This window comes from Primulina tabacum, chromosome 14, assembly GCF_025594145.1.
Source record: "Primulina tabacum isolate GXHZ01 chromosome 14, ASM2559414v2, whole genome shotgun sequence".
In the NCBI taxonomy this organism is placed as follows: domain Eukaryota; kingdom Viridiplantae; phylum Streptophyta; class Magnoliopsida; order Lamiales; family Gesneriaceae; genus Primulina; species Primulina tabacum.
In genome coordinates, this window is record NC_134563.1 from 33,242,772 (window position 1) to 33,266,713 (window position 23,942).

The 23,942-nt window shown below is 34.7% G+C and overlaps 2 protein-coding genes across 2 annotated transcripts; one reads left to right on the forward strand and one right to left on the reverse strand.

Moving 5' to 3' along the window:
• Positions 1–7,667: 7,667 nt before the first annotated feature.
• LOC142524640 (uncharacterized) lies at positions 7,668–16,682 on the reverse strand. The gene is made up of 10 exons (XM_075628688.1): positions 16,501–16,682; positions 13,857–14,072; positions 13,561–13,697; positions 13,264–13,308; positions 13,130–13,183; positions 11,456–11,560; positions 11,125–11,331; positions 10,630–10,715; positions 8,423–9,369; positions 7,668–8,310 (listed from the first exon to the last, which is right to left on the reverse strand). The coding sequence occupies exons 2-10, from the start codon at positions 14,035–14,037 to the stop codon at positions 8,108–8,110; spliced, it is 1,965 nt and encodes a 654-aa protein (XP_075484803.1). The 5' UTR covers positions 14,038–14,072; positions 16,501–16,682; the 3' UTR covers positions 7,668–8,107.
• A 4,094-nt stretch (positions 16,683–20,776) lies between these two features.
• Positions 20,777–23,709, forward strand: LOC142524802 (signal peptide peptidase-like 1). The gene is given in 5 exon segments (XM_075628904.1): positions 20,777–20,847; positions 21,386–22,379; positions 23,008–23,050; positions 23,053–23,201; positions 23,365–23,709. Coding segments are annotated over 4 exon segments (1,107 nt in total). The 5' UTR covers positions 20,777–20,847; positions 21,386–21,581; the 3' UTR covers positions 23,482–23,709.
• Positions 23,710–23,942: the final 233 nt, after the last annotated feature.

Consider the following 23,942-nt stretch of genomic DNA (forward strand, 5'->3'; position numbering starts at 1 on the left):
TAAAAATTGAAATTCTTAAATTTCAAATTCAGGTCAATTAGTTAAAAGTTCATGGGAGTATATTTTCAGTTGATCAAGTTTCAGTATTAACTGTCAAGCATATATTAGTAGAAATATAAAGAATATTGTGTAATAATTTAATTTTAGGGAATAAAACTAAAGTTTTCCTTATTTTTTACAACAATGAACTAGAAAAAGTACGTGGAAATCTAAGAGTGACCCAATTATTATGGTTAAAATTTTTAAAAATATGTATGTCTGGTTAAAAATTTTGAATATTTATTTTGCTATTGTGATTTCTACCAACCTAAAATGCCACTGATTTCTGTCCAAACAAATGGTTCATCTTCATATGGTGTGTTTGATTGATGTGATTAAATAAAGATAGATGAATAATCACGTACTTATCTAATGTTTGGTTAAAATTTTAAGATATATTAATAATCATTTTGACCCGGTTTAAGATCTACTTTTATGATTAATTATTTAATTATTAATCTAACAAATTAAGTGGGATAAGTTATCAACACACCACAAATTACATTTATATCCTCTTATCTCTTATGAAGATAAATATTTATTAAATTCTAATTTATTGTGTTTAATGATTACCGTAATATTTTCAAATATATTTCTAATAAATATATTTAAATTAATTTTAATAAACATAAATTATAATTATAAATATTTAATTATCTATTTAATTATTTTAAGAATATTTATAATTATTTAAAAAAACAATAATATTATAATATCACTAAACTTTATTTAACATTAAAATTAATATTCAAAATATTATTACTATTTTAATTATTAATTATAAATATTTAATTATCTATCAAATTATTTTAAAAATATTTACAATTATTTTAAGTAAAACAATAATATTGTAATTATTACTAAAATTTTATTTAACATTTGTTGGGGATCGATGTAGAGTTTAGGGGGGATGAATAAACTCTTCTCATTCGATGATAGTTTATGCAAAGGTTCTAAAATCATGTTAGATATTGTAGCTGTTCTTGTTCAATAGTACGTCCAGCAGATCACAATTAAAAGTGCGGAAACAATCCGACGGAGTAGGGTGAAAAACAGTAATAGCAGTAGGTAGTAACACAGTAGTTGTTTCTGGAAGTTCTAAGATAAAATCTTCTACGTCTTCCCTTCTTCTGTTTCCAGAAGGTATCACTAAAAGATTTTGGTTTTACAGCACACACTTGTACACACTCACTTCAGCAGGGCTTATCTATTGCCTACTGAAACTATTAGCAACTCAATACAATAGTTCAATATAGCAATGTTCTGGAAAAGGCTCTTTCCAGTTTACAAACTCTTCTACACGATATTATAAAGTTTTGCTTGAAGAGATGAAGAAACAGCAGTACAAAATGATCTCCAAAGATCAGATGCATAATATGATGCGTGTACTGCTTTTCTGCAAGTTTGAGCTTTTGAAGATAATGGAAATTTCGCGGTTGCTCAATGTATCGTTGGATAGATAAGAATGATCAGCGTTGTTATCTAAATGGTTTTGATTCATATATATAGATAACTGCATCCAAGGTCTATAATAAAAAACGGCTCTTTTGACTCTTGATATAAGCAGCTTTATTTCCTAAAGAGGATCCTGCAAAAAGCTTTCAATCAATCAGTTTTGTTACTTACTAAAATTAGCAGGATGAATTAAATGTTTTCGTACAGCAATTAATGTCGCAATAAATGCTTGGTACTAGATAAAGTAACGATAACAATTAAGATCAGAAAGCTACTGTTTTGCATAATCTTCTGGTTGGTATTATTATTACTGGTTTTGATACTTATCACCACAATAAAATTAGGTCAACAACATTAACATTCAAAATATTATTGCTATTTTAATTATTAAAGTAAATACATATTTACAAATTTATTTCTAATAAATATATTTAAATTAATTTTAATAAATGTAAATTATAATTATAAATATTTAATTATCTATCCAATTATTTTAAGAATATATATTTAGTTAGCATTTGGGGCATTTTAGTCATTACAATAAAATTACAAAATTAATCCATCATTTTAAAATCATACCAAACACCATGTTATTTATCACACCATACTATTAATACATATATCTCATTTTTTAATCACTCTAATTATTAATCATTTACTTATACTATCACACGTACCAAACGCAACCATAGGGTATATCATTGTAGTGAGGAAAATAGAAGATTGTGTTCAATTACAGAGACATTACTGGTCTAGAGAGATGAAAAAACATCAAGTTTAGCACCTGATTATGAGTAATCTACATGATACACATCGTTATATTTATAATTCAACCATGTATGATATTTGGGTACATTTTTTGATATAGAATCAGATAAAAGTCTCAGCTTTCAATTTCAAACTTGATTGGAGAATCATAACTATCATTTGATCAAATCCATGCTGAAATGCCAGAGTTTCTTTGCCATATCTGTGTCTCCAGCTTTCGCACTTGCTTTGGCCATGTTGTTGTCCACAAAATAGGCACATGTTGTCCCCTTTAGTTTCGGATGCAAGGCCAGATAACAAGTGGTTGAAGCACCCTTTAAAACATGAAGAGTTAGAATTGAACTTTCAATGCATCAAAACATAGATAGTGGATGGACATGTTTGTAAGGAATATTGCTTGACAGATGTGAGTGTATATAATAGTAGCAGTGTAAAATTATAAATTTATGTTTTATCAGAATTAAGTGTTGTATCAAATGTTACAATATTTAAGACAACATGCAGCAGAATATTAAAGTTTGTAACACAAATTGACTTTAAATAAATACGATGGACAAGATTAAATTTGCACAAGTATAAATACTTGTGCGGTGCCTCATGACAAAAATTAATCACTAAAAAACTAAAACGTTTACAAAACCTATCAGTAGTGATTTTCACAAAAATCAATTTCCTCAACACGTTGAGAAAATAAACGCTTTCTAAAATCAAATACTCAGAATAAAACTTATTCAAAAAAGCAACAAAAAACGTGATGCCAAAACTGGAGCAACAAAAACGATCTTCAGCCAACTTCGTCACGGATGTTGTCTGCAGATGTCTCCAACATTCAAGGCAACACGCAGTATTTGCACTCTTCAAAACAGCACGTCCCTTGAAGAAATATTTCTCTGAAATCTATGACGTGCACAAGTGCGTGTATGATTGATCGAGGAAGAGAGAACTTCAACAATGTCCTTGTTTCTCTTATTTATAGACATTCTCTCTCTCCTAGATTTAATCTCCTTGGAAAAACTTATTGCACAAGGAAAGTAAGAGTTTAATTAGAAACAAACTTCTTTTAAACATTGATATCATATTGATATCATATCATGATAATATTTGCATAATTATCTCATTATCTAGAAAGATAAAATCTCATAAGATATTATACAAAATCAAATTACAAGAAAAAGATAATATTAGGGAAATCATATAAGATAAGAAATTATATCATTTAAATTATGAAATAATATTTCCCATCAATCTCCCCATTTTTTCCTTTCTGGACAAAATGAGATCAAACTCATTTATCCTTGTTAACTCAAGTCATCTCCCCCTGAGTTAGAGAATTTTTCTCCCCCTGAATAAAATATAGTTAGCACGGGTGTTGTTAATTTTGTTGGCAACACTTGGGACAACACCTACACGATTTCATTAACAGTTCATTAAGCAATTACATCAGGCGCAGAGTAAAACAAAAATCCTAACAAAATGATAGATAAAACAGCAAACAACAAACATAAAAAGTAAAGTAAAGCATCAAACAAAGCACACTCTCATCTTCCCTTCTGTTTCCTTGGTCCCAGATGGACCAGCTTCAGTAGGAGTTTGCTCACCATCTCCTTCTCCCCTTTTTTGGCCAGGAAAGATACTTACATCCAAAAGCAGCCTGTATTTGGCCACAAGATCTTCATAATATGCGATGTCAGCCTTAGCCTGAAAAATCTTGGTGAGGGCATGATTAATTTGAGCTTGGATTTCCGCCGTAGTGAACTTCACAAATCCATCGGGCGGTGGAGTAGAAGTGGAGCCTTGGCGAATTCCAGAATCAGGAGCGTTAGGACGGGGCTCAGACTAGGGAAGGTCTACTTTCCTGTTACTTTTGAATAGGGCAGAGACAATCTTCAACAATTCACTGACATCAGAGAGTTGCTCGTCAATGTTCCGAGTGAATTCCTTGAGTTGTAAGAATCCCATATATAAGCGAAGGAAAAGGGAGCTTGGAAGATTTCATTCATCCTGCAGCATATTGGAGGACTGTCTTGAAAACCAGTATGCCAAAGTTGAGTGTGCACGTTCCAATAGCAAACAATGTCAGGGCTTGAAACTTAGACAGCACCGTGGAATTTGAAGATGGTGTCCAGTTTCTGATCACAACTTTGTGGAGTACAAAAAAAAGAGAAGTCAATGTTGCAGCAGAAACTTTCTCAGGATGTGTAGGAAAATGTTGGATTAATCCTCCAGTCAACAGAGAGATGAATTCATTAAGATCTGGTAGTGGACCATCATCAATCTCGGGTGTGCCATAATAGGCATTTATAACTGTGGGATTGAATTCATACACTCTGTTGCGGACAAAAACGCGGCCATATTTGACAGACCGTTCATCACTTACTCCTGGAGAGAGGTTAGTGTAGAACTCAAGCACAACTTTGCGGCAGAATGGGAGGACAATTGACACAGTAGAGAACATACCTATCGACTTCAGAAATTGCACCAGATTGTTCTGGGGGAATGCTTCCATGCCAATATTTCGCTCCTCAATAAAGTCACGGTTGGTATAAAGGGGCCACTGCGAGACAGCCTGCTCTGTGTAGAAGATTGGATTGGATACTTTGTCAAGATCATAATCGCTCAGGTCCGTGTTGTCCAAAATGTCATCAACATCCGGCAAAACACTGTCACCATCAGATGAGGAGTCAGATTCTTCTTCCAGCAAGTCATCAGGACCCTTTGAGGAGGAGTCACTGGATCCTGTGGAGCCTTCGGCGTCGGATGCTTCCACCATCTCATGAACACCTTCATGGTGGACACTTTAGCAGCAGGGTCAGGGGCAGATTGTTTGGACTTCCTCAGACTGACTAACACTTGAGCCAAAGATACTTCGTCTTCATCAGACGAAGTTGATTTCTGTTGTTCAGTTTGTTGTGCTTCATCAGAAGAGCTCGAAGCTTTCTCACTAGAAGAAGTAGAGGACTTCTCAGCAGCTGTTTGAGTGGGTTGTTTCCAGGCGACCAACTCGTAGTCCGCATCTTCAGAGTCATCCCCCGAAGAGTTTTCTGGGTCAGCAAGGGAAGGTCGTCTCGGCCCTTCACCTTTGCGGCGAAATCGCTTGGATGTAGTTAAATCAGGGTTATACCCTGCTTGTCTCTTGGATCTTCGAACTGGAGGTCGAGGTGGACACGCCCTTCTTAGAATAGTGAAGTCTGGAAGATTTTCGATATTAATTTCATTTCCCGACTCCCCCGGGGCAATTACTTCCAACGTTACTAGTTCTTCAAGAGCGGGTACCATCTCCAGAGATGGTTCAACCATAGGTTTTGCAGGAGATGTTGTCGAAGTGGGGGCAACATCTTCTCTGTGTCTCATCTCGCTTCTGATGTCAAGTGGGTCGTATCCACGCCCTGCCATTGATACAAACTAAATTGTAGGTAAAGAAGAGAATCGCGAAAATTGCAGAAAAATTAGAGGAATTTCACATAGGGAAAATCGCAAATTTTTGCAGAATGAACTTTTGAAATTGACGAGAAGTGAAACCGTGTGAAGTAAGGTGATAATTATGATAGCATAGTGCAACGGTAAAAAAATCACATTCGATTCGATCCAACGGTAAGAAAATAACGGTAGTGTTTTAATCGTAACAGCTTTTCAGAAATTACTGAGATAATTTCGTCCAATAATTTTTCAAGGTAATTTTCAGAATTAAAACACACATCAAATTAACACCACTGAACCATTAAAGATCACACGAATTCAATTTTTCTGTAAAATCTGGATTTTCATCGAATTTTTCTTTGTTGAAATACTCATGACCTCATGACATAACAATATTCACAATGTTATGTTTATGCATGACATATTTATGCCTAATAATATAATGTAACAGAAATAGAACCATGAAAACAAATATGAGATATGTTTAAAGATAAGTGTTGTCCCAAATGTTGGCAACATCTTCCAACAGCACTCACAATTCCAGAAAAACACTTTTAATTTTTCTTCACACACAATGATTTAATAACTTTCTGAACATAGAAGTGACAGCTCTCACACTAGAATAACAGTTTTCATTGGACTCCTCTATGTAGCTTTTTCCATTTTCTTCTATTTCTGTGTTAATTTTAGAAGGGGTAGCTAGCTCTCACACTGAAAGTGCACCCTTCATTGGGCTCCTTTAGATAGCTTTTTCCATCTTTCCTTCTAACACATACCCAAATTTTTACTATTATTTTTTGTTATTTTATCTTTAAAGTTGCTTGTCATATTGGTCAGAGTCAAGTGACCATACTTCAAATCCTTTGAGATTGAGTTCATACGTATAAGTGTGAAGATTAAAATATAACACGGAATTGTAAGTGCATCAGAAAAATAAGCAACACAGTTCAACACAACATATCATAGTATGAATGTAATGGAAAATGCCTAAGTCCTAAAAATGAACATGCATGTTAGGTGTTGTCCGAGATGTTGTAACATCTGAGACAACATCTATGTAAGTTTAGGCAGAACACATGATGTGAGATTTCCTAAGGTTGGAGAATCTCTCAATATCTAATCACAGTACACAACTAAATATTCACTCTTAAGTCCATAGTCTTTTATCATTTGGTTCATCCATAAAAGTTGAGAACAACAACTTCCAGCTGCCACATATTCAGATTCAGCAGTTGAAAGTGAGACACGATTTTGTTTCCTACTATGCCATGAGATCAAATTATTGCCAAGATAAAAGCAACATCCAGATGTACTTTTTCTATCATCTAAATCACCAGCCCAATCAGCATCAGAAAAACCTACTAAATTCGAATTGGTTTCTTGAGTGTACCATAATCCTAATTCAATTGTTCCTGCTATGTAACGTAGAATACGCTTCACACCTTTTAGATGAAAAATTTTAGGATTAGCTTGATATCTTGCACACAAACATACACTAAACATGATGTCAGATCGACTATCTGCCAAATAAAGGAGGCTACATATGATGCTGTGATATAAAGTGTTGTCAACATTTTCGACAACATCATCTTTGCACAATTTTTCACTCGAGCCTATAGGAGTTTTCATATGTGGTGTTTTCATTTGAAAATATTATATATAAAATATTTGATAATCAAGCTTGCACAAATTTAGTCATACAAAAGTCCACGATATATATTTTAAATGATTGGATGTGAATAAAACAATCGCAATATAACTAAATAATTTATTCATATCAAATGCTTATCATTGGTTATTTCAAACGAAATATTTTATATGGAACCTGTTATGTTTGATGCAAACAGCCAGGTGCATGCATGTATTGCATGTATATGATTTGGGATGAATGATTTAACTTTGAAAAAAAAAATCGTGATGGATTTCAAAACACCAAAAGCATACTTTAAAAATCTTAAAAAAGTCTCTCTTGATTTTCCCATTAAAAGTAGGCAAAAATCCATAGATATAAAAATCTCAATGGTTATCACAATCAAGTCATAGCAAACCGCAGAAAACAACACTGTAAGCGAAACCCGGGAAAAAAATTCGAAGCAAACTAATAAAAATCTAGATTGAATGATGGCTCGACCACTTTGGTCCATGTAAAAATAAGAGTAACAATGAGACATGGAACACGATTGTCGACTCTCACGAAACAGTAACAAGACTAGGTTTATTTAAAGCATAAATCTTGCCTTCCATCCTTGCCCCCATGTAAAAAATAAAAATAATAACGGACCTAATTCCTTCCAAAACTTAGTCCAATTTTGTGACAGAAGACCTCTAGTAAAACGGAACCTCTGCTAGAAAAGGGCGATTGAGTAAAACATTACACAAGCTGATTATACTCTTCTCTATACTAGACAACACCTTTTTCTTTCAGACTCTATTTAATTCGCAAACTCTTCTCCAGTTTTGTTCTGGACATTACATGAGAATATCCGCCAAGCCGGTTCTCAACGTTACCAAGAACATTAATTTCTCCAAGAACGGATGCTTGAGTGGCCACTTTGTCAGAGTTTCCGGGAGTTTCTGATCCCGAAGAAAGGACTAGTCTCACGTGGTCAGCAGATACAGCTTTCTTCCATCCTTCACAACAAACAGATAAAATTTGTATTTTCAGGAACAGGTGAATTTTGTCGGTGCAAATTGCTAAGACTACGAAAGAAGGATCACTCTAAAACAGTAAAACTATGCATACTCAGTGCAAGAAATTCTTTAGCTGTAATGCTGGAGAACGGTGCACGTTCTTGTTGAGGGGTTTCGCCTGAAAGTAGAGAGACGTCCTTTCCACTGTCACGATCATCGTCTTCATCATCATCGTCATCGTCTGGCGAGTGTGATGGTACACATCTTTCACTGGATGAAAATCGATCATTCATACTCGACATACTAAACATCTCGTCTGATTCTTCCTTACCGCTCTGAACTGGGGAGGTACTTATAGGTTCGCCTTTTGTGCCAGACCGGACACTGTCTGCTTCAGTTAGTTCACCCACATGCTCCATGCTAGGAGTGTCTATCCATTCACAAACTTTTAGTGCGACAGAAATAGAACCAATCATCACCTCGCTTTTAGTGTCTGCTATTTGGGAACTAACCTCTCTTGGCAACGTGGCTTTCAAGCTCTCCCCAGCACTATTTGGTTTAATTTTTCTTGTCCATACTTTGTTCCCATTAACTAGAACCTGGCCCTTGGAAGGTCGGAGTTTTTGTGTAGCTTCGGGTTTTAATGCTTGAAGATTTTTCCTAAAACCAAAGCCATTCCAGCCGGCCTTGTGTGATTTTAGAACCTGCCAATTATTGATAGCAACATGCTGGTGATCATATGCACTGGGCTCAATTATCTGAAAATCGTCTAGGATTATATGTTCAGTGTTAAAATTCAACTGTGCTTCAGTATCTGTTTCTTCTTTGCTACGATTCTGTAAGGAGTCTAAGTAGGACTGAATAAACTTGTCCGCATTTGGTGAATTTGAATCAGAATCAGATGGGGATGGAGTCGCAGATGCTTCAGCCAAAAGTGGTCCATCTACTGCATCAACGGTGACATTCATGTATATATTCCCCTCGTACAAGTGTTCCTTGAATTTTTGTTCCTTTTGACGAAGCTTTTTTTGTTTTTTCCTCTCCAAAAGTTCCGCTTGCCTGTCAAAATCACAACCAGGATGAGTAAATTGGCTCGTAATGCCATCAGCACTGGCATTACTCAATATGAGTCATGTCTCGTTTATGTAATTGAAGCAAAGTGAATTTTAAGATACATTAAGGTCTTACTTAGTGACTCCAATACCAAAAGCACATCACAGCAAATAGGTTTTAAAATAGACTCCATTGTTTTTGCTTTTTGACGAATTGAACAAGCATGAATTGATAGAAGAAAAGCTATGTTAATCTTAGAACTCATTCCACCTTGCCTCCAATACCTCAAGCACACTCTTAAATCAATCCTTTTTCCTCTCCCAGCTATTTCAATACACACTTCACCCCTTGATTTATTAATTGCACCAAATGTCCTCTCATATTATTAACTAACCCCCAATGTAGCACATTTTTTAAAATTAAACAACTAAATATTGGAGCTTTTTTTAATTAATTTATATTAGATTCATTAATAATTTGAATAAAAAATATAACTATAGCTACATCAGAATCTACGATTAAAAATATTTGATTAACTACAATCAATTTTCAATGACTTCAATAGTTAAAAAAAATTGAAACATATTAGGGGTAATTCAAAAAAATAAAAACGGGTCAAATTGAATCAATTAGCAACATAACACAGCTAAGTGTAAAAACAAAATGAAGCAATAAAAAGTACTGAGGATTAAGTGGGCAGAAATATGACTCGAGGTTAATTGGATCAACACTCCTAACACTAACAAAAAAGGAGGTCATACAGTTACAACCCCAACATCCAAGAAATTCTCAACGTAGGATGCAAATTCCAAGAACCATTTGATCCATAAAATTTACCAAAGAAGTCCAAAAGAAAGTATAAGTTTACATTTTTTGGAAATATTTACTTAACCAGCGGATAATATATGCGGATACCAGACATCACAATACTCAAGACCAACTACATAGAACAGAAACAAAACTGATTAGACATAATGGCCATCACACTCATTAAGTAATACCAACAAACAACAGCCAAATTCCAAGTAACTATGTTCTGTCATGTAGAGGACAGCCACAAAATAAGTTCTTTACAATTAGAAGAAGGTTACAATTAGAAGAAGGTTAACTCCAAAGGCATAATAATTCCATAACACATACATATATGATATAGGATTATACTAAACATACAAATACATTTATTAAATTATGCACATGCATACACAGACAAGAGAAAGCTAGAGATGTAAGTAAAGTTTCATGCATAACATGTCCATTGCTCAATACCTTTTTTGAGCAGCTTCTTCCTCCTCGACAAGCAGCTTGTGGCATCTCAAAGCCTCTGCATCTTTGTCCGCAACCCATGCTTTCACCTGGTTACAAAAGCACGAGCCATATATATTGTATACCATATTAATTTACTCAAGAGACAAGACTGAGCCAACAGACTAAGCTATGGCTCTGTCTAATGGAAGGATGATAATCTTCAATAGTAAACCACAAATCCACCTCCAAAACAAGAAGAAAAGGATAGATGATAGAATCCCTCATGGTTGGCTCAGTATGTGGTAAGGGAAAATAGACATTCAAGGATTTTGTTTCTGCTTTTAATGCAGTTATATTTGGGTAAGTTTTCCTTAAAACATCCTCACAGTTCTACAAGACAGAACCATTCAACCACAAAAATACTTTCAGACCGCATATTGTGAGATAAACTAGCAGTGATTCAAAGGTACCTAATCACAGTAACAAATGAAGAAAAGATTGATGAAGAGTGAATACCAGCTGCAGTTCAAAGAGGAATCCAGTGCAAGCAACTAAATTTTTCAGCTCAAGGCTATTTTTAGCCGCTTCTACATCAAAAACATATTTTTGCACAGAATCAGCGGTGCCAGCACATAAAAACGTTCTCTCGCTGGCATTATCAAGGATGCTGAACAACTCCTGTGAGGATATTGGCAGCCTGGGAGGCTTAGCATGAATAATGTCCTGAGACCAAAGAAAGTTTCACTTAGGGAAAAAAGAACAAAAAGAAAAAAGCAATGATAGCAGTGTAGAGAACGTAGGGACGATTGAACAGGTGTCAGTTTGGCCTAAAATTATGCTTCCTCACCAATAATGCAGAGCCAGCTTTCACATAAACTGGCGGAAGAGTCCACAGCCCTGATTTGCGAATAGAGGATGCCAAAGCCCTAATTATCGACGATCCAGGAATATCCTGAACAATGACATAGCAGTTTAATCAGTGAATATTATAGGAAAGACCAGTAATTCAACAAAAAAGAAAGGACGGATATCGCATTGTTAATTCATTAATTGGGAGACCATGTTATTCTTGAATAAAAGGATTAGGAAAGGCAATAATGTATGCATAATTTAAAGAAAATGATATTTGTTGATAATGAAGACATTGAAATCATTCAAAAATAAATAAAAACAACCTAAGGAAGACAAGACCCCATATTTCAAACTCGTTTTATGAAACTAGCTATTGAAATCCTTAAATAGTTGCCTAGTATTATTGTGCTTCTCATATTTGTAGGCAACATCAATTGTCAGTGATTTTCGTCAACCCAAAAAAGCACACAATATTTCAAGTATTTTTAGATACAAAAACACAGTCAACGACAACAATAAAACAGAATAGAAAACAGAATAATGAAACAGAACATAACAGCACACACAGTTTTATTTAGAAATGATTTTAAGTGCGTGCACTTTCATTTGAACGTATCTACTCTAACTACTAAAATGAGTGTTCTGCTTTTAAGGAAACTCCTAGAACCATCACAAATGCAACACTGAACCCCGTCAAAGCACAAGGATCATAACATAATACTAGTAGACATAAGAAAGAAAGATAAGCATATAGACATTCTATAAGAATGTAAAAGATTCTGATATGTGTAGAAAATTCATTAACACACACGCGAATCTTCTTCATGCGCCCAGTGTCATTATGGATGAAAAAGCCAAATGCTGTTTTCTCAGAATATACAAGACAAAGTCCATTGACTTCCGAATTCAGTTAGTACTCAGCCAAGAAATTCCTACGAAATGAGAAAATACTAAAGTTCAACCTATTTCATAAAGGATCCAGATGAAATATAAGACAGATATAATATCTACAAACTGAGCAGCATGCCATACATATTCACATTTTAGATATGGTGAAACAAATATTTGAAAACCTTTCATTCGCCTAAAAACTTGTTTAGATCGCTATCGAAGATTCAAGAGCTATGTACAAAAATATTACGACAATATCATAGGAGGCATAATAGACGTGTTTGAGGTCAAGAACTGGTATAGCTAATAAATGCCCAAAATTATTTACATGAAAAATGAAAACACAAAATGGTAAGATAGGAGTATCTGAAACAAACTAACAGGTAACTAACCAAAAGAAAATCCTAGCCTACATTAACACTTTGACACAGAAAGAGATCATTTGATTCATCCATCGTTTTTTCCTACTATTTGTCAGTGGTACTGGCCACATATGGTTTGTTTCTTTCTTTCATGCTTCCATATCTGTCTAAAGTCGATGCTCAGCTCCACAAAGACAGACAATAAAGGAAAGGCAAATGTCCATATTGTTGAACTACCAAGTCCAGGTTAGATTTTCTTACCATGGACAATATTGATTTATCATCAAACAAAGCAATTCCCTTGAAACAATGCAGACAGGCAGACAATTAAACATGAGGTCAAACATTCATGAGGTTGAATATTTGTGTAAAACAGATATACGCCCCACGTAGAAAATAATTTAGTTGGCAATTACCTTCAGCATCACATCACTCAACGACACTATTTCCATGGACTCCTTCAGTGATAGCTGTGGGATAATGGTGAAATTAATTAAATAATGGTGAAATTAATAAGAAACAAATGCAACAGGGGAACGTAATCTATTACCTTATCCCAAAAAGCCGCCAATAAATTCCTGTTTTTGTGAGATTCCTACATAATGTGAACTCAAGAATCAGAAATATTTGAGAAACGCAAACTCAAAAAAAAAAAAACAATTAGTCTGTCTTCACCAATTTTGACATCTAAGATTCACCACAATATGCTAGGAGAACGTAACACTAGGAAAATTTGTCATATGATAACAGAATAGATAAACTAATGTTATTATGAAAGCTCAAGAATTCAGGAAATGGCTGTCCATATTCTACAATTTCTCATTTAATCATGTAAAATTCATAAAACCTTATCCACATTCAGAGACCGACGGTGAACTCGAATGTGTCTCCTGTAGTTAACTGACGAACAAAACTCTCGGGAACACTTCTCACACTTCTGCATCTGAACTTTCACGGGAGTAAGCAAGGGCCAACCAGGAAGATCTGTAAGAAAGTCGAATGAGGCAAAAATTAATAAGCAAACTATAGCAGCTGTTGACAACTTGATGATATCCAGTGATTTTTCCACGGGTCAATGGCTTATAGGCTATAGCAACATAAGAGCATTACATTAAAATAGATAGGCTTAAATTGTTTACGCACCTGGCTGCTCTAAGGAGTGAAGCAACTGAATCCACTGCACTGGGCTGTCCCCAGTTCTTGAAAAGGGAAGGACAGGTTCCTTTCCAACAGCTTGTCTGATGAAATTCTCAAGGGAATCATTCCCTTCATCTGATTTCATTGCATTGAGATTTTCACTGGTGCAGAGATTTGCAACAGACATCTAAGCTCGAACTACAAGAAGATCGTATGGTGGCACTGCACGGATATATAGATTGCATGATCATATATGGAGGAGAGCAAAAAATGCAGACTCAATTGAACCAAAAGAAGAGAGTAATATAGAATACTTTAACCAAATAATGAAGCTATACAAAAATATTCAAATTATGGTAAGAAAAATATTTGACTTCATTCGTGAAAACCCATCATCTCATGAGTAGGAGGTCGAAATTGATTTTCAAAAGGGATGTAAAATAAGGATTCATAATGGCTCAATTAGTTGAATTCCAATGTCATAAAACAAGACCTCGATGAATGGACATATGCAAAGAACTAAAGCAGCCGCGACATGAAGGAAATAAAGCTTGGGCAAAAAAATCTAGACAACCAAGTATCAATAGTTAATATGGCAAAACTAATGCATTTTAACCCAAATGAAAATCGAGTCAAATTTTCTATGTAGACAAGCACGATTTTTTAATTGCCCCTGGAGGCAGTATAGTGACTAGGTGGTGAGTGAGGGTACGTCAAATGATGTTATTGTTTAGAATATAGATTGATCTTCTGCAACGTGATAAACATTAATAATTAATATAGATATAGAGAATCTCGTATAACAGATCATCCGAAGTTTTCAACGTAATTATTTAAGTCTCACGACTGACCACTGACCAACATAAAGATTATGCTATTCATATAGCATACATAAGATAGTCTGAAAATATTCTATGAGTGTGATTAAATAGAAAATTCAAACTAAGGATCGAAAAAAAAAAGTCTTATGTCCAACAGGAACTGTTTCTGCTGTATACGCACTAAAAAAACAATGCTTGATAAAGTAATTTCATAAGCTCAATGTTTTTGCTAGCCCTATATCTACGTTATTGTACTAACAAGTGATATCCATGTCAGCACACTGCACACCCACCACCCAACAATAAATATATAGTGAATCACAAAGATTAGGAATCAAATTTTCCCAAATGCACAACATAATCATATCCCCAACATACATAATCAGCAAATACACCGTAGCTGAAGCCCATGTTCTTCTTTCCTGCCATGCAGGGGTGTAGCCATAGTATAGGAGCCCAGCAAAGATTATCAATTTTTTTTTATATAGACATAGTGTAGTCCAATTATTTCCTTAAGCTCATCCATAACAAAAATAAAATGAAAAGAAAAAAAGAGAGAGAGTAAAAAAACAATAGAAAAAAAGCTCATCTCTCTCAGCTTCAGGAGCGCCTGGAAATTGGAATTCTCATCTCAATAGAACTTCTCACTCTCTGTGAAGCCTTGAATCCCAGTGATGGCTTCAAATCATTCTCTGAAAGTGCTATTTATTCTTTGATTGATAAATTTTATCCCAATGATTTTTCTAAAGATGACATGAAACATTTGAAAACTCAATTGGATCATTACAAGCTTGATGTATTTGAGGATCCGAGGTTTAAAGATGTTGATTCTCTTCCTAAATTATGTCGACTACTAGTTGAAACAAAGAAGCCGATGATTTATTTCATTATTGATAGACTGATTCGTTTGGTCATGACTCTTCCAGTTTTCACTGCTACAACTGAGCGAGCATTTTCAGGGATGAAACTTCTCAAGACACCACTTCGCAAAAAAATGGAGCATGAATATTTAAACAATGCAATGATTTTGTATATTGAGAGAGAGATTGCTCATGACATTGATATAGATTACATAATTGATAGATTTTTTTTTTTGAAAAATCGAAGGTTGCGACTAAAGTAGTGTTTATTTAAGTTACCCTCTTTCGCGTAAGTTTTTTTTTTTATGCGTACTCTTTCATATGATTTAATGTTTGAACTTTTGGAAAATATTTATCCAGATTTGATGATTATATTGTTAAAATCGTGGATTGCACTTAATCTTTATGTCATATGGAAAATGTTGTATTGATTTCTAGATTAATATTTTTTTTATTTTTTAGTGCCCATATTTTGAAATTCTCGCTACGCCCCTGCTCCCTTGACCATCCCACCACCACAAAAGAAATTCCCGATGATACGTGTCAAAATCTTATCCGTCAACTGATTCAATGATGCAAATAATTCCAAATAGGACAAACTCAAGCAAAATTCTACATGGAAAACCTAGAACCACAACATAAAACTTGCCCTCCAATGAAAAGGGCGGAAAAGAAAACATTAAAAACAGATCAACTGCATAAGCGCAAACAATCTCATTAATCTCAGATGAACAAACGAGCAACGTACCGAATGGTTCAGTTCAAAATCCATAACAAAATCAAATAGACAGATAAAAACAAACATATAAACAATCAGCAATCCCACACATGTCGGCCTGAAAAAATTTTCCGCGGCTAAAATGAAGGAGAAAAACAAACAACAGATGCTAGGGTTCATGAGATCACGTGATCTGCGATCCGCATATAACTTACAGTCCAGTCCATATATGAGTGAAAAGAATCACGTACCGGTCCAATTAAGTGACAGGATGATCGCCGGCAACAAGTGAAACGGTTGCTCGTCGGCGGAAACGACGTCCTCGGATTCGTAGATATGAATCTATTACTTAAACGGGAGAAGAAAAGAGTCGGCGAAGGTTTTTAAAGAGAGAACTGAAATGAAGGTGGGAATGTCATGAAATGGGGAGAATATATACACTGTGAAAAGTAGATACTAGACTCCCTTTTTTTCCATTAGGTTTTATAAATAAATAAAATTTAAAAATTTAAGACCATGTTTTTTTTTACACATTTCAAATAAATAACTTATTACCAAATATTTTATTACAATTTTACATATAAATTTTAGTATCGCATTTAAAAACATCAAATTTCTTTGGATATGCAAACTTTGAGTAGTCGATTCATAGGCCACTTAGTCGAATGTATCGTTCAAGTGAAAAAATGCCGATTGTTTTTGATAAATTAACTTTGTCGTGTTATATATCTTTTGTTTTTAACTTATTTTTTTTAAAAAAAAAAAAACCATCTTTCTATCTCATTCTATCCCCCTTGATTGAATTGTCCACATATTGTCACTTTGCCATGCATGAAAGATACAAAGAATATCAAATAATTCATAGCGTCTTCATTTTCATATTGAGATACAACATGATCTTATAACAAAATCATCATCGCGACTTGATTCCTTGATCCAATACCACTAAGAGTATCTATGTGACTCCTACAAGTTTAAGATGTGGTTCTCATGATATAGCATATTGCCCAGCAAGTTCGATAAGTTACTATTACACACGTAACTTTTTGTGGTGTGTATCAATTATTTCTCGATGTTCATGTTGGTGACTATCTGCTACTAATTCGATATTCTTCGGGTCTAAGGCAACGCAAGCATTGCGTTGCTGCACAATGGATTTATGTGATAACTAATTCACATTCATCACTGCTTATGAAAATATTTAACTCAAAGTGTGATAAAATTCTAATGTATTTCAATATAAGTTCATTTAAACATCTACTATATATTCAAGTCCATGTGAGATAACATACTATACAGTTTTTGAAATTTAATATTTTCAATTAGTTATTTAAATTACTACAAAACCTGTGTTAAAAAATTTTAAGGTTAAAGTGGTCAAAGTATAGCGAAGAAAAAGAAGGCCTAAAACTATTAACAATGTTTAATTTGATTTCCAGTGAAATAGAAGTCGAGTTCGCAACTGTTTACTTGTATTGTATTTAGGGAAACGAGTAAAACCGAGTCGAACAATATTAGGTTCGAGCTCGGCTCGTTTAAATATATATAAACTCTAGTTCGATTCAAGCTTTTATCATTAGGTTTGAGCTTGACTCGTTTGAAAATTACTAAGCTCATGAATAACTGAAACTCAATTCGTTAATAGCTCGTTTATCATTCATGACGAATCGAGCTTGAGCTCATTAAACAAATTCATTTTCAAACTCGTTGAACAAGCTCAATTCCGAGCTCTTTGAGTAATATTAGCCAGAAGGTCAACTAATGTATGAAAATATAAGGACTATACTTTTTATTTTATAGAATTTTTATGTTTCTCTTTCATCACAATTTCAATTTGAGACAAACAAAAAAACAATGCATGTTGCCTTCCAATGTCACGTTCACGGCCCAATAAACTAACTCAAAAAATTAGCAAAGCTCGAGCTTGGGCCACATAAACTCCTGAGCTTTCGCTTTTGTGTCTCTCTAAAATTGAAGTCATGATAAAATATTGGTTCATTTAATCATGAGGGACTTCCATAGACAAATTTTCTATATTATAGATTGAAATAGAAAATAAAACACTTGTTATTCAACAATATAATATAAATTGTATCTCATTCTTCTCGACTTAAGGATATTCGGCTCGTAAGCTCCCGAACTCGAGCTCGAGAGCTTACGAGGAGCTCGAGAGCTTACGAGCCGAATATTCTTAAGCTCGAGTTCGATAGGCTTAACAAACTATCTCAAACGAAATTTTTATCAAACCAAACTCCAAATTGATTGCGACCAATTTAGTTAATTTACATCCTTAATTGTATTTTTTGAAAGACAAAAACATGTGTGAGACGGTCTCATGGGTCGCATTTTGTGATACAGATATCTTATTTGGGTCATCCATAAAAAGTATTACTTTTTATGCTAGTAGTATTACTTTTTATTGTGAATATCGGTAGAGTTGAATCATCTCACAGATAAAGATTCGTGAGATCGTCTCATAAAAGACATATTCTCTTGGAAAATAATTTGCCCCCTTGGCAGTTAACATTGCCAAGTCAAAAAAGATCGCTAAAAGGGTATTAAGTTGGGCATCTAGATATAATTACAGCCACGGGGGCTACCGGGCTAAGCATCTTTATTAGATGATGAAGCATTATTTTTAATATATAAAAACCACCTCTTCTTAAACTATCTACTAGTTATTATCATTTTTAAAAATTTCAGTTTAATTTCTTTTATCTTGTATAAAAGTGGTTATTCTCTCATTACCAATTTTTATTTTTTTAATGATCAAACATTTCGATTTTCTGAAAAAATAATGACATTAAATTCTTTTGGACAGACTTGGATTTGGATAACCATTTCACAATGCATCATCAACCAAACATTGTTCATAATTTAAAAAACTATATTAGCAGTGTGTTGGCCATATTTCCTCATTCATATTTAACAATTTATATTTATTTTAATATTCTCTCAATTTCTGATTATTATTATCTACATATATGAAAGCATGAAAAATTTGAAATGAGCCTGTTTTTGTTTGGTAGCCGGTAACCCAAAAAACACGTGTTCGATTTTGGGCCTTCTAACAATGCAGGGATTATTCGCTGTCAAGAGAGTTGCTTCTGTCAGAGTTGTTGTAGCCGGGTTTCTCTTCTCCTCCGTCTTTTTCCACTCCTATCTACTTGCGACCCTTCTTTCCTCATATATATGAAGAGGGCAAAGAATAGGAGAATCCAACGGTATGGAATGTGTTAAATTGTGTTTTCTCTTGATACGTGAACGTCAGTGATGTAAAATTGTAGTATGACACGGATCGACAGGGTCAAAGTGTATTGTGTATCTATGCTATCTATATATATGACACCAAAACATTCCTATTTTCTAGTTATACATAAAATATGTATTCCAAAAAAATCTTTTGGCCAAAGCATAAATCTATCCGTAAGACCAAATGGTCCTCAAAGCTTCAGGGGAAAAAAATATTCTGGAGAAGTTAAACGGGTCACTTTCATTATTTCCGGGTGGGCTTTTTGTAAATGCATTTAATCTGGGCTTAGCCCAGACACCAGACGGTTGGCTCCGGTCCATGTCAAATACTGGTTTGAAAATAAATGTCCAAGAATTTGGGTGCCAATTCGCTAATATGCACAAGGAAGGGGGGAGAGGGTGAATATTAGATTGCTTAAACTCGTTTCGTTCTCACTTCCGGGTCAGTTAAAAAAGTAGGAGTGAGATAGAAAATATTTAAAAAATAAGGACTCTGACTTTTTTTTTAAGAAACAAGTAGTTGACTTCTGATTATTACGTTAACTGCAATTAAACTCTTTAACTTAATTAATTATCCCCTTCTTTTCTTCTCTGTCAACACACAGTCTTCCCCCAATTAAAATTTACGAGTTTTTTTCCCCAAATCGAGATATATCGACTCAAAACCAATTTAATCGACTATGATGAGTATACCCAACAATCAACAATATCGACCATCAATGGTCGACCAATTGTTGGTCGACCAAAGAGCTTTGGTCGATCAACAGTGTCGACCATCAACAATGGTCGACCAAAGCTTTGGTCGACCAATTGGCTTTGGTCTTTGACCAAAGCTTTGGTCCTTTGGTCAAATGGTCGACCATTGTTTAATTTTGATCGATCATTGTTGGGTCTTGGGTAGATTCAAGAGTGAATAGATGGTCGATCTAAGTTTGGTCGACTCACGTTTGAGAAATTTTTTTCTTCAATAAGTCGATCGACCAATGAAAATAAAAAATAAATCGAAATAAACGTTAATATTATCATATTATTATTAGTCATTGCGTCGATTTGTACTGAGAATTGTAGTCGGAAAGAAAATGAAGTCGACGGAGAGGATTTAGGTTGAGTCGACGGATGAGAATGAATTACATGTTTAAAGTAAATATATATATATATAATCAAATTTAATGATATATTTAAACTTAAAATAAAAAACATTTAAATAAATTGATTAATAAATCATTTTTTTTAAATACTTCAAAATGGACTCCCTATCCCCTATATTTCCCTTCACTTCCCTGGAAGCTCTGTCTGCTTTCAAAGATTTCAAGTCAAAGGTGATCTTACTCTGCGAAAATCCCTAGGTGAAATTATTTGATGAATTGCCGATGATTTATCGTTGATTTTTGTGCGATATGTGCATGTTTTTTTGAACAAATTTATATCACTGTTGATTATCTAGTGATTTGGTTTCCATTCTATAGAAGTTTCTCCGAGTTTTAAAGATTTTGTTATCTCTTATTCTGGATTTGTACTGTTTTTTTTTGCTAGTGATTTTTGTGAGTGAACAAGAATCAAGTAAAATGCATATCCCTTTCCTCTGCGATTTGACGCGAATCATCTGTGGGGAATTTTTAATTTAGTCAGAAATTACTAAAACGGCCTCGATGAGCTGATTTTCTTTTAAAGAAAAGTGAAAAAGAAGGGAGGAATGTGCTTGTCTGTGTGGTGTTTTTTCGCAGTCTTGTGGGTCTGTTTTCAAGGTAAATTTTCTTCTCCGAGACCCAATTTGTTGGCATTATGCTTGTGAGTTTTATTCTTTGGTATTGTTGATGCACTTAATTTTGTATACTTTTTTTCTCGTTGGTATGATCTCTTACTCATGAATTTGTTTGTTTGCAGGCAATTCTTGGGGCAGACATTGAGGATATAAAAACTCCTCTTTTGTTTGCAGTTTGTGTTTTCCAGATTCCAGAAAACATGCCTATGGTTTTCAAAGGGATGAGTTTGGATTATAACGGACACTGATTGTTGACCACTGTGTTTTTGAAGTTAGTAGGCAACTTTGGGTTTCAAAAGGTGTTAGTTTATTTTCAAGATGGAGCCTCTCTGGACACTTGTTTATTTGCTGGAACCGCCTTCAATCATTCTACTTATAACAGCCGTAGTGGTGACATATGCCTCTGCTTCTAGGGCGTTAAGTTATGGAAAGGAAATGGAACGAAACCGTGACCTCTCAGAAGCTTCCATTACTTTGGACAGCTCTCAGGCTCTGATGATCCCAATAGTGAGCTCTTGCAGCTTGCTTGTTATGTTTTATTTGTTTTCTTCAGTTTCTCAATTTCTTACTGTTTTTACCACAGTTGCCTCAGCATTCGCCCTATACTTTTGCTTGTCTCCATATGTTACTCACATCAAGTCACAGTTCAGTTTGTCTGACCCATATGTATCTCAGTGCTGTTCCAAGCCATTTACGCGTTTCCAAAGTCTTTTATTGTTTATCTGCATTGCTTTAGTTATGGCGTGGATTGTATCTGGGCACTGGATATTGAACAACATTCTGGGTATCTCTCTTTGCATTGCCTTTGTCAGCCATGTTCGACTTCCCAATATCAAGATATGTGCAATGCTTCTGTTTTGTCTTTTCTTGTATGACATATTCTGGGTTTTCTATTCTGAGAGAATTTTTGGGGCTAATGTTATGGTATCGGTTGCAACTCAACAAGCATCTAATCCAGTACATACAGTGGCTGATAGTTTGAGTCTTCCTGGGCTAAAGTTGATTGCGAAAAAACTTGAGTTACCTGTCAAGATTGTGTTTCCCAGAAATATGTTAGGCGGTGCAGCACCTGGGAGTAATACTTCTGACTACATGATGCTTGGCCTAGGAGACATGGTAAGTATGCAGTTAAATGTTCCTGGTGATTTAGATATACATCATTTGGTTGCTGGCTTGGCTGGAGACAGTTAAAATGCTTTGAGATTTGGGTTGTGTTGTTTTGGCTCACAGCGTGTGAGCTAGCTCTACATATTCAGTGGGACCATATTGTTAAAAATCATCTCGATCTTACCACTATTGCCCTAATGTCTTTCTTTTGCATTATTTTCAAGCAATTTGGTGTCTGTAGTTTGTCTAATTTTAACCGATCTTTATCCATATTAGTCAAAATTTGTCCATGGCTTCAATAGATACCAGTTTTTATGGACATAATTTACCATTCCAGAGATTGTGAAAGCTCACACAGCTTTTGTCCACAGCCTCGTAGGCTCATATTTTTTTCAAGTTCCTCTCTCGAAATGCAAAGCATTTTAAGCATGTTATTGCGATGCTAAAAGAATAATGAACTGTTTAACCATTACTAAATCTTTATTTATTAATATTGTCGGTCACCTTCACTGCATTTTGGCTCTCAAAGCATGAGTTTACAGCATCCTACTAATTTTCCGGCATAATTTGTGTATTGCTTTTTGTACATATTGTGTGACAACAATTTAAGCTCTTGCTATGCTTATTTTTCTCGCAGGCGATTCCATCTATGCTTTTAGCTATGGTTCTCTGTTTTGATCATCGAGGAATTCTGCTACTGCCTTTGATGTAGAATCTTCAAAGAGTTTCAAGTACTTTCCACACGCGCTTACTGGATATGCAATTGGACTGGTGGCCGCATTAGCAGCTGGCATTTTGTCACGCTCACCTCAACCAGCTCTTTTGTATCTGGTATGTTTAAACATGATTATTCTGACATTATACTAAAGACAGTTGAAACTAAGGTGAAATTCAAATATATATATATTGTATTAAGAGTTGAAGAGTTCCACATTGCCTTTAGATTTTGACTTGTACTAGTACGTTCAGATATTATCCGACTTCGCCTTTGCAGGTGCCTTCAACCCTGGGACCCGTAATTGTTCGCTCTTGGGTGAAGAACAACCTGGCCGAGCTGTGGGAGGGAAATGCGATAAATGTAGATGAGAAAGCCCATCTAACAGTGCCCTGATACTTACGTGTGGTCTCAAACCCGTCCGCCGTCGTAGACGTTAGAAACTCGGAAAAGATATGAAGGGGGTATGATTTGGTCCACTTGATACCAAATCGGCATATGATAAAACGCCGAGCAGTCTGGCATGTACTGAGAAATCTGAGGCCATATGAGGAACTTTATATTTGGGAGCAAGACTTGAATACTATTTTATGGCTATTTCGAAAGATGATTACATTTGTTCACTTACATTTACAGAAATCACAATGATCTTCGTAATTGGGTAGAATCATAGGGCGTATATACACCATTCTTAAGGAGTTTTTATTATTAAATATCAGGCTATGATATCGAAATTTAAACATAGTTTGGTTAATATTAATTCAACAAGATTTAAACCGAATAATTTCTTTTTTTCTCCGATAATTTTCGAATATTTATACACGAGACTGATTAATTTTATCGATTTTCACAATAAA

Excerpts from the sequence above, each read along its gene's own strand:
- LOC142524640 (XM_075628688.1), bottom strand. The coding sequence starts at position 14,037 with ATGTCTGTTGCAAATCTCTGCACCAGTGAAAATCTCAATGCAATGAAA. Across the intron at positions 13,184-13,263 it reads TGGCGGCTTTTTGGGATAAG|CTATCACTGAAGGAGTCCAT; the intron begins GTAATAGATTAC and ends ATTATCCCACAG. Across the intron at positions 8,311-8,422 it reads TAAAGAATTTCTTGCACTGA|GATGGAAGAAAGCTGTATCT; the intron begins GTATGCATAGTT and ends TTTGTTGTGAAG.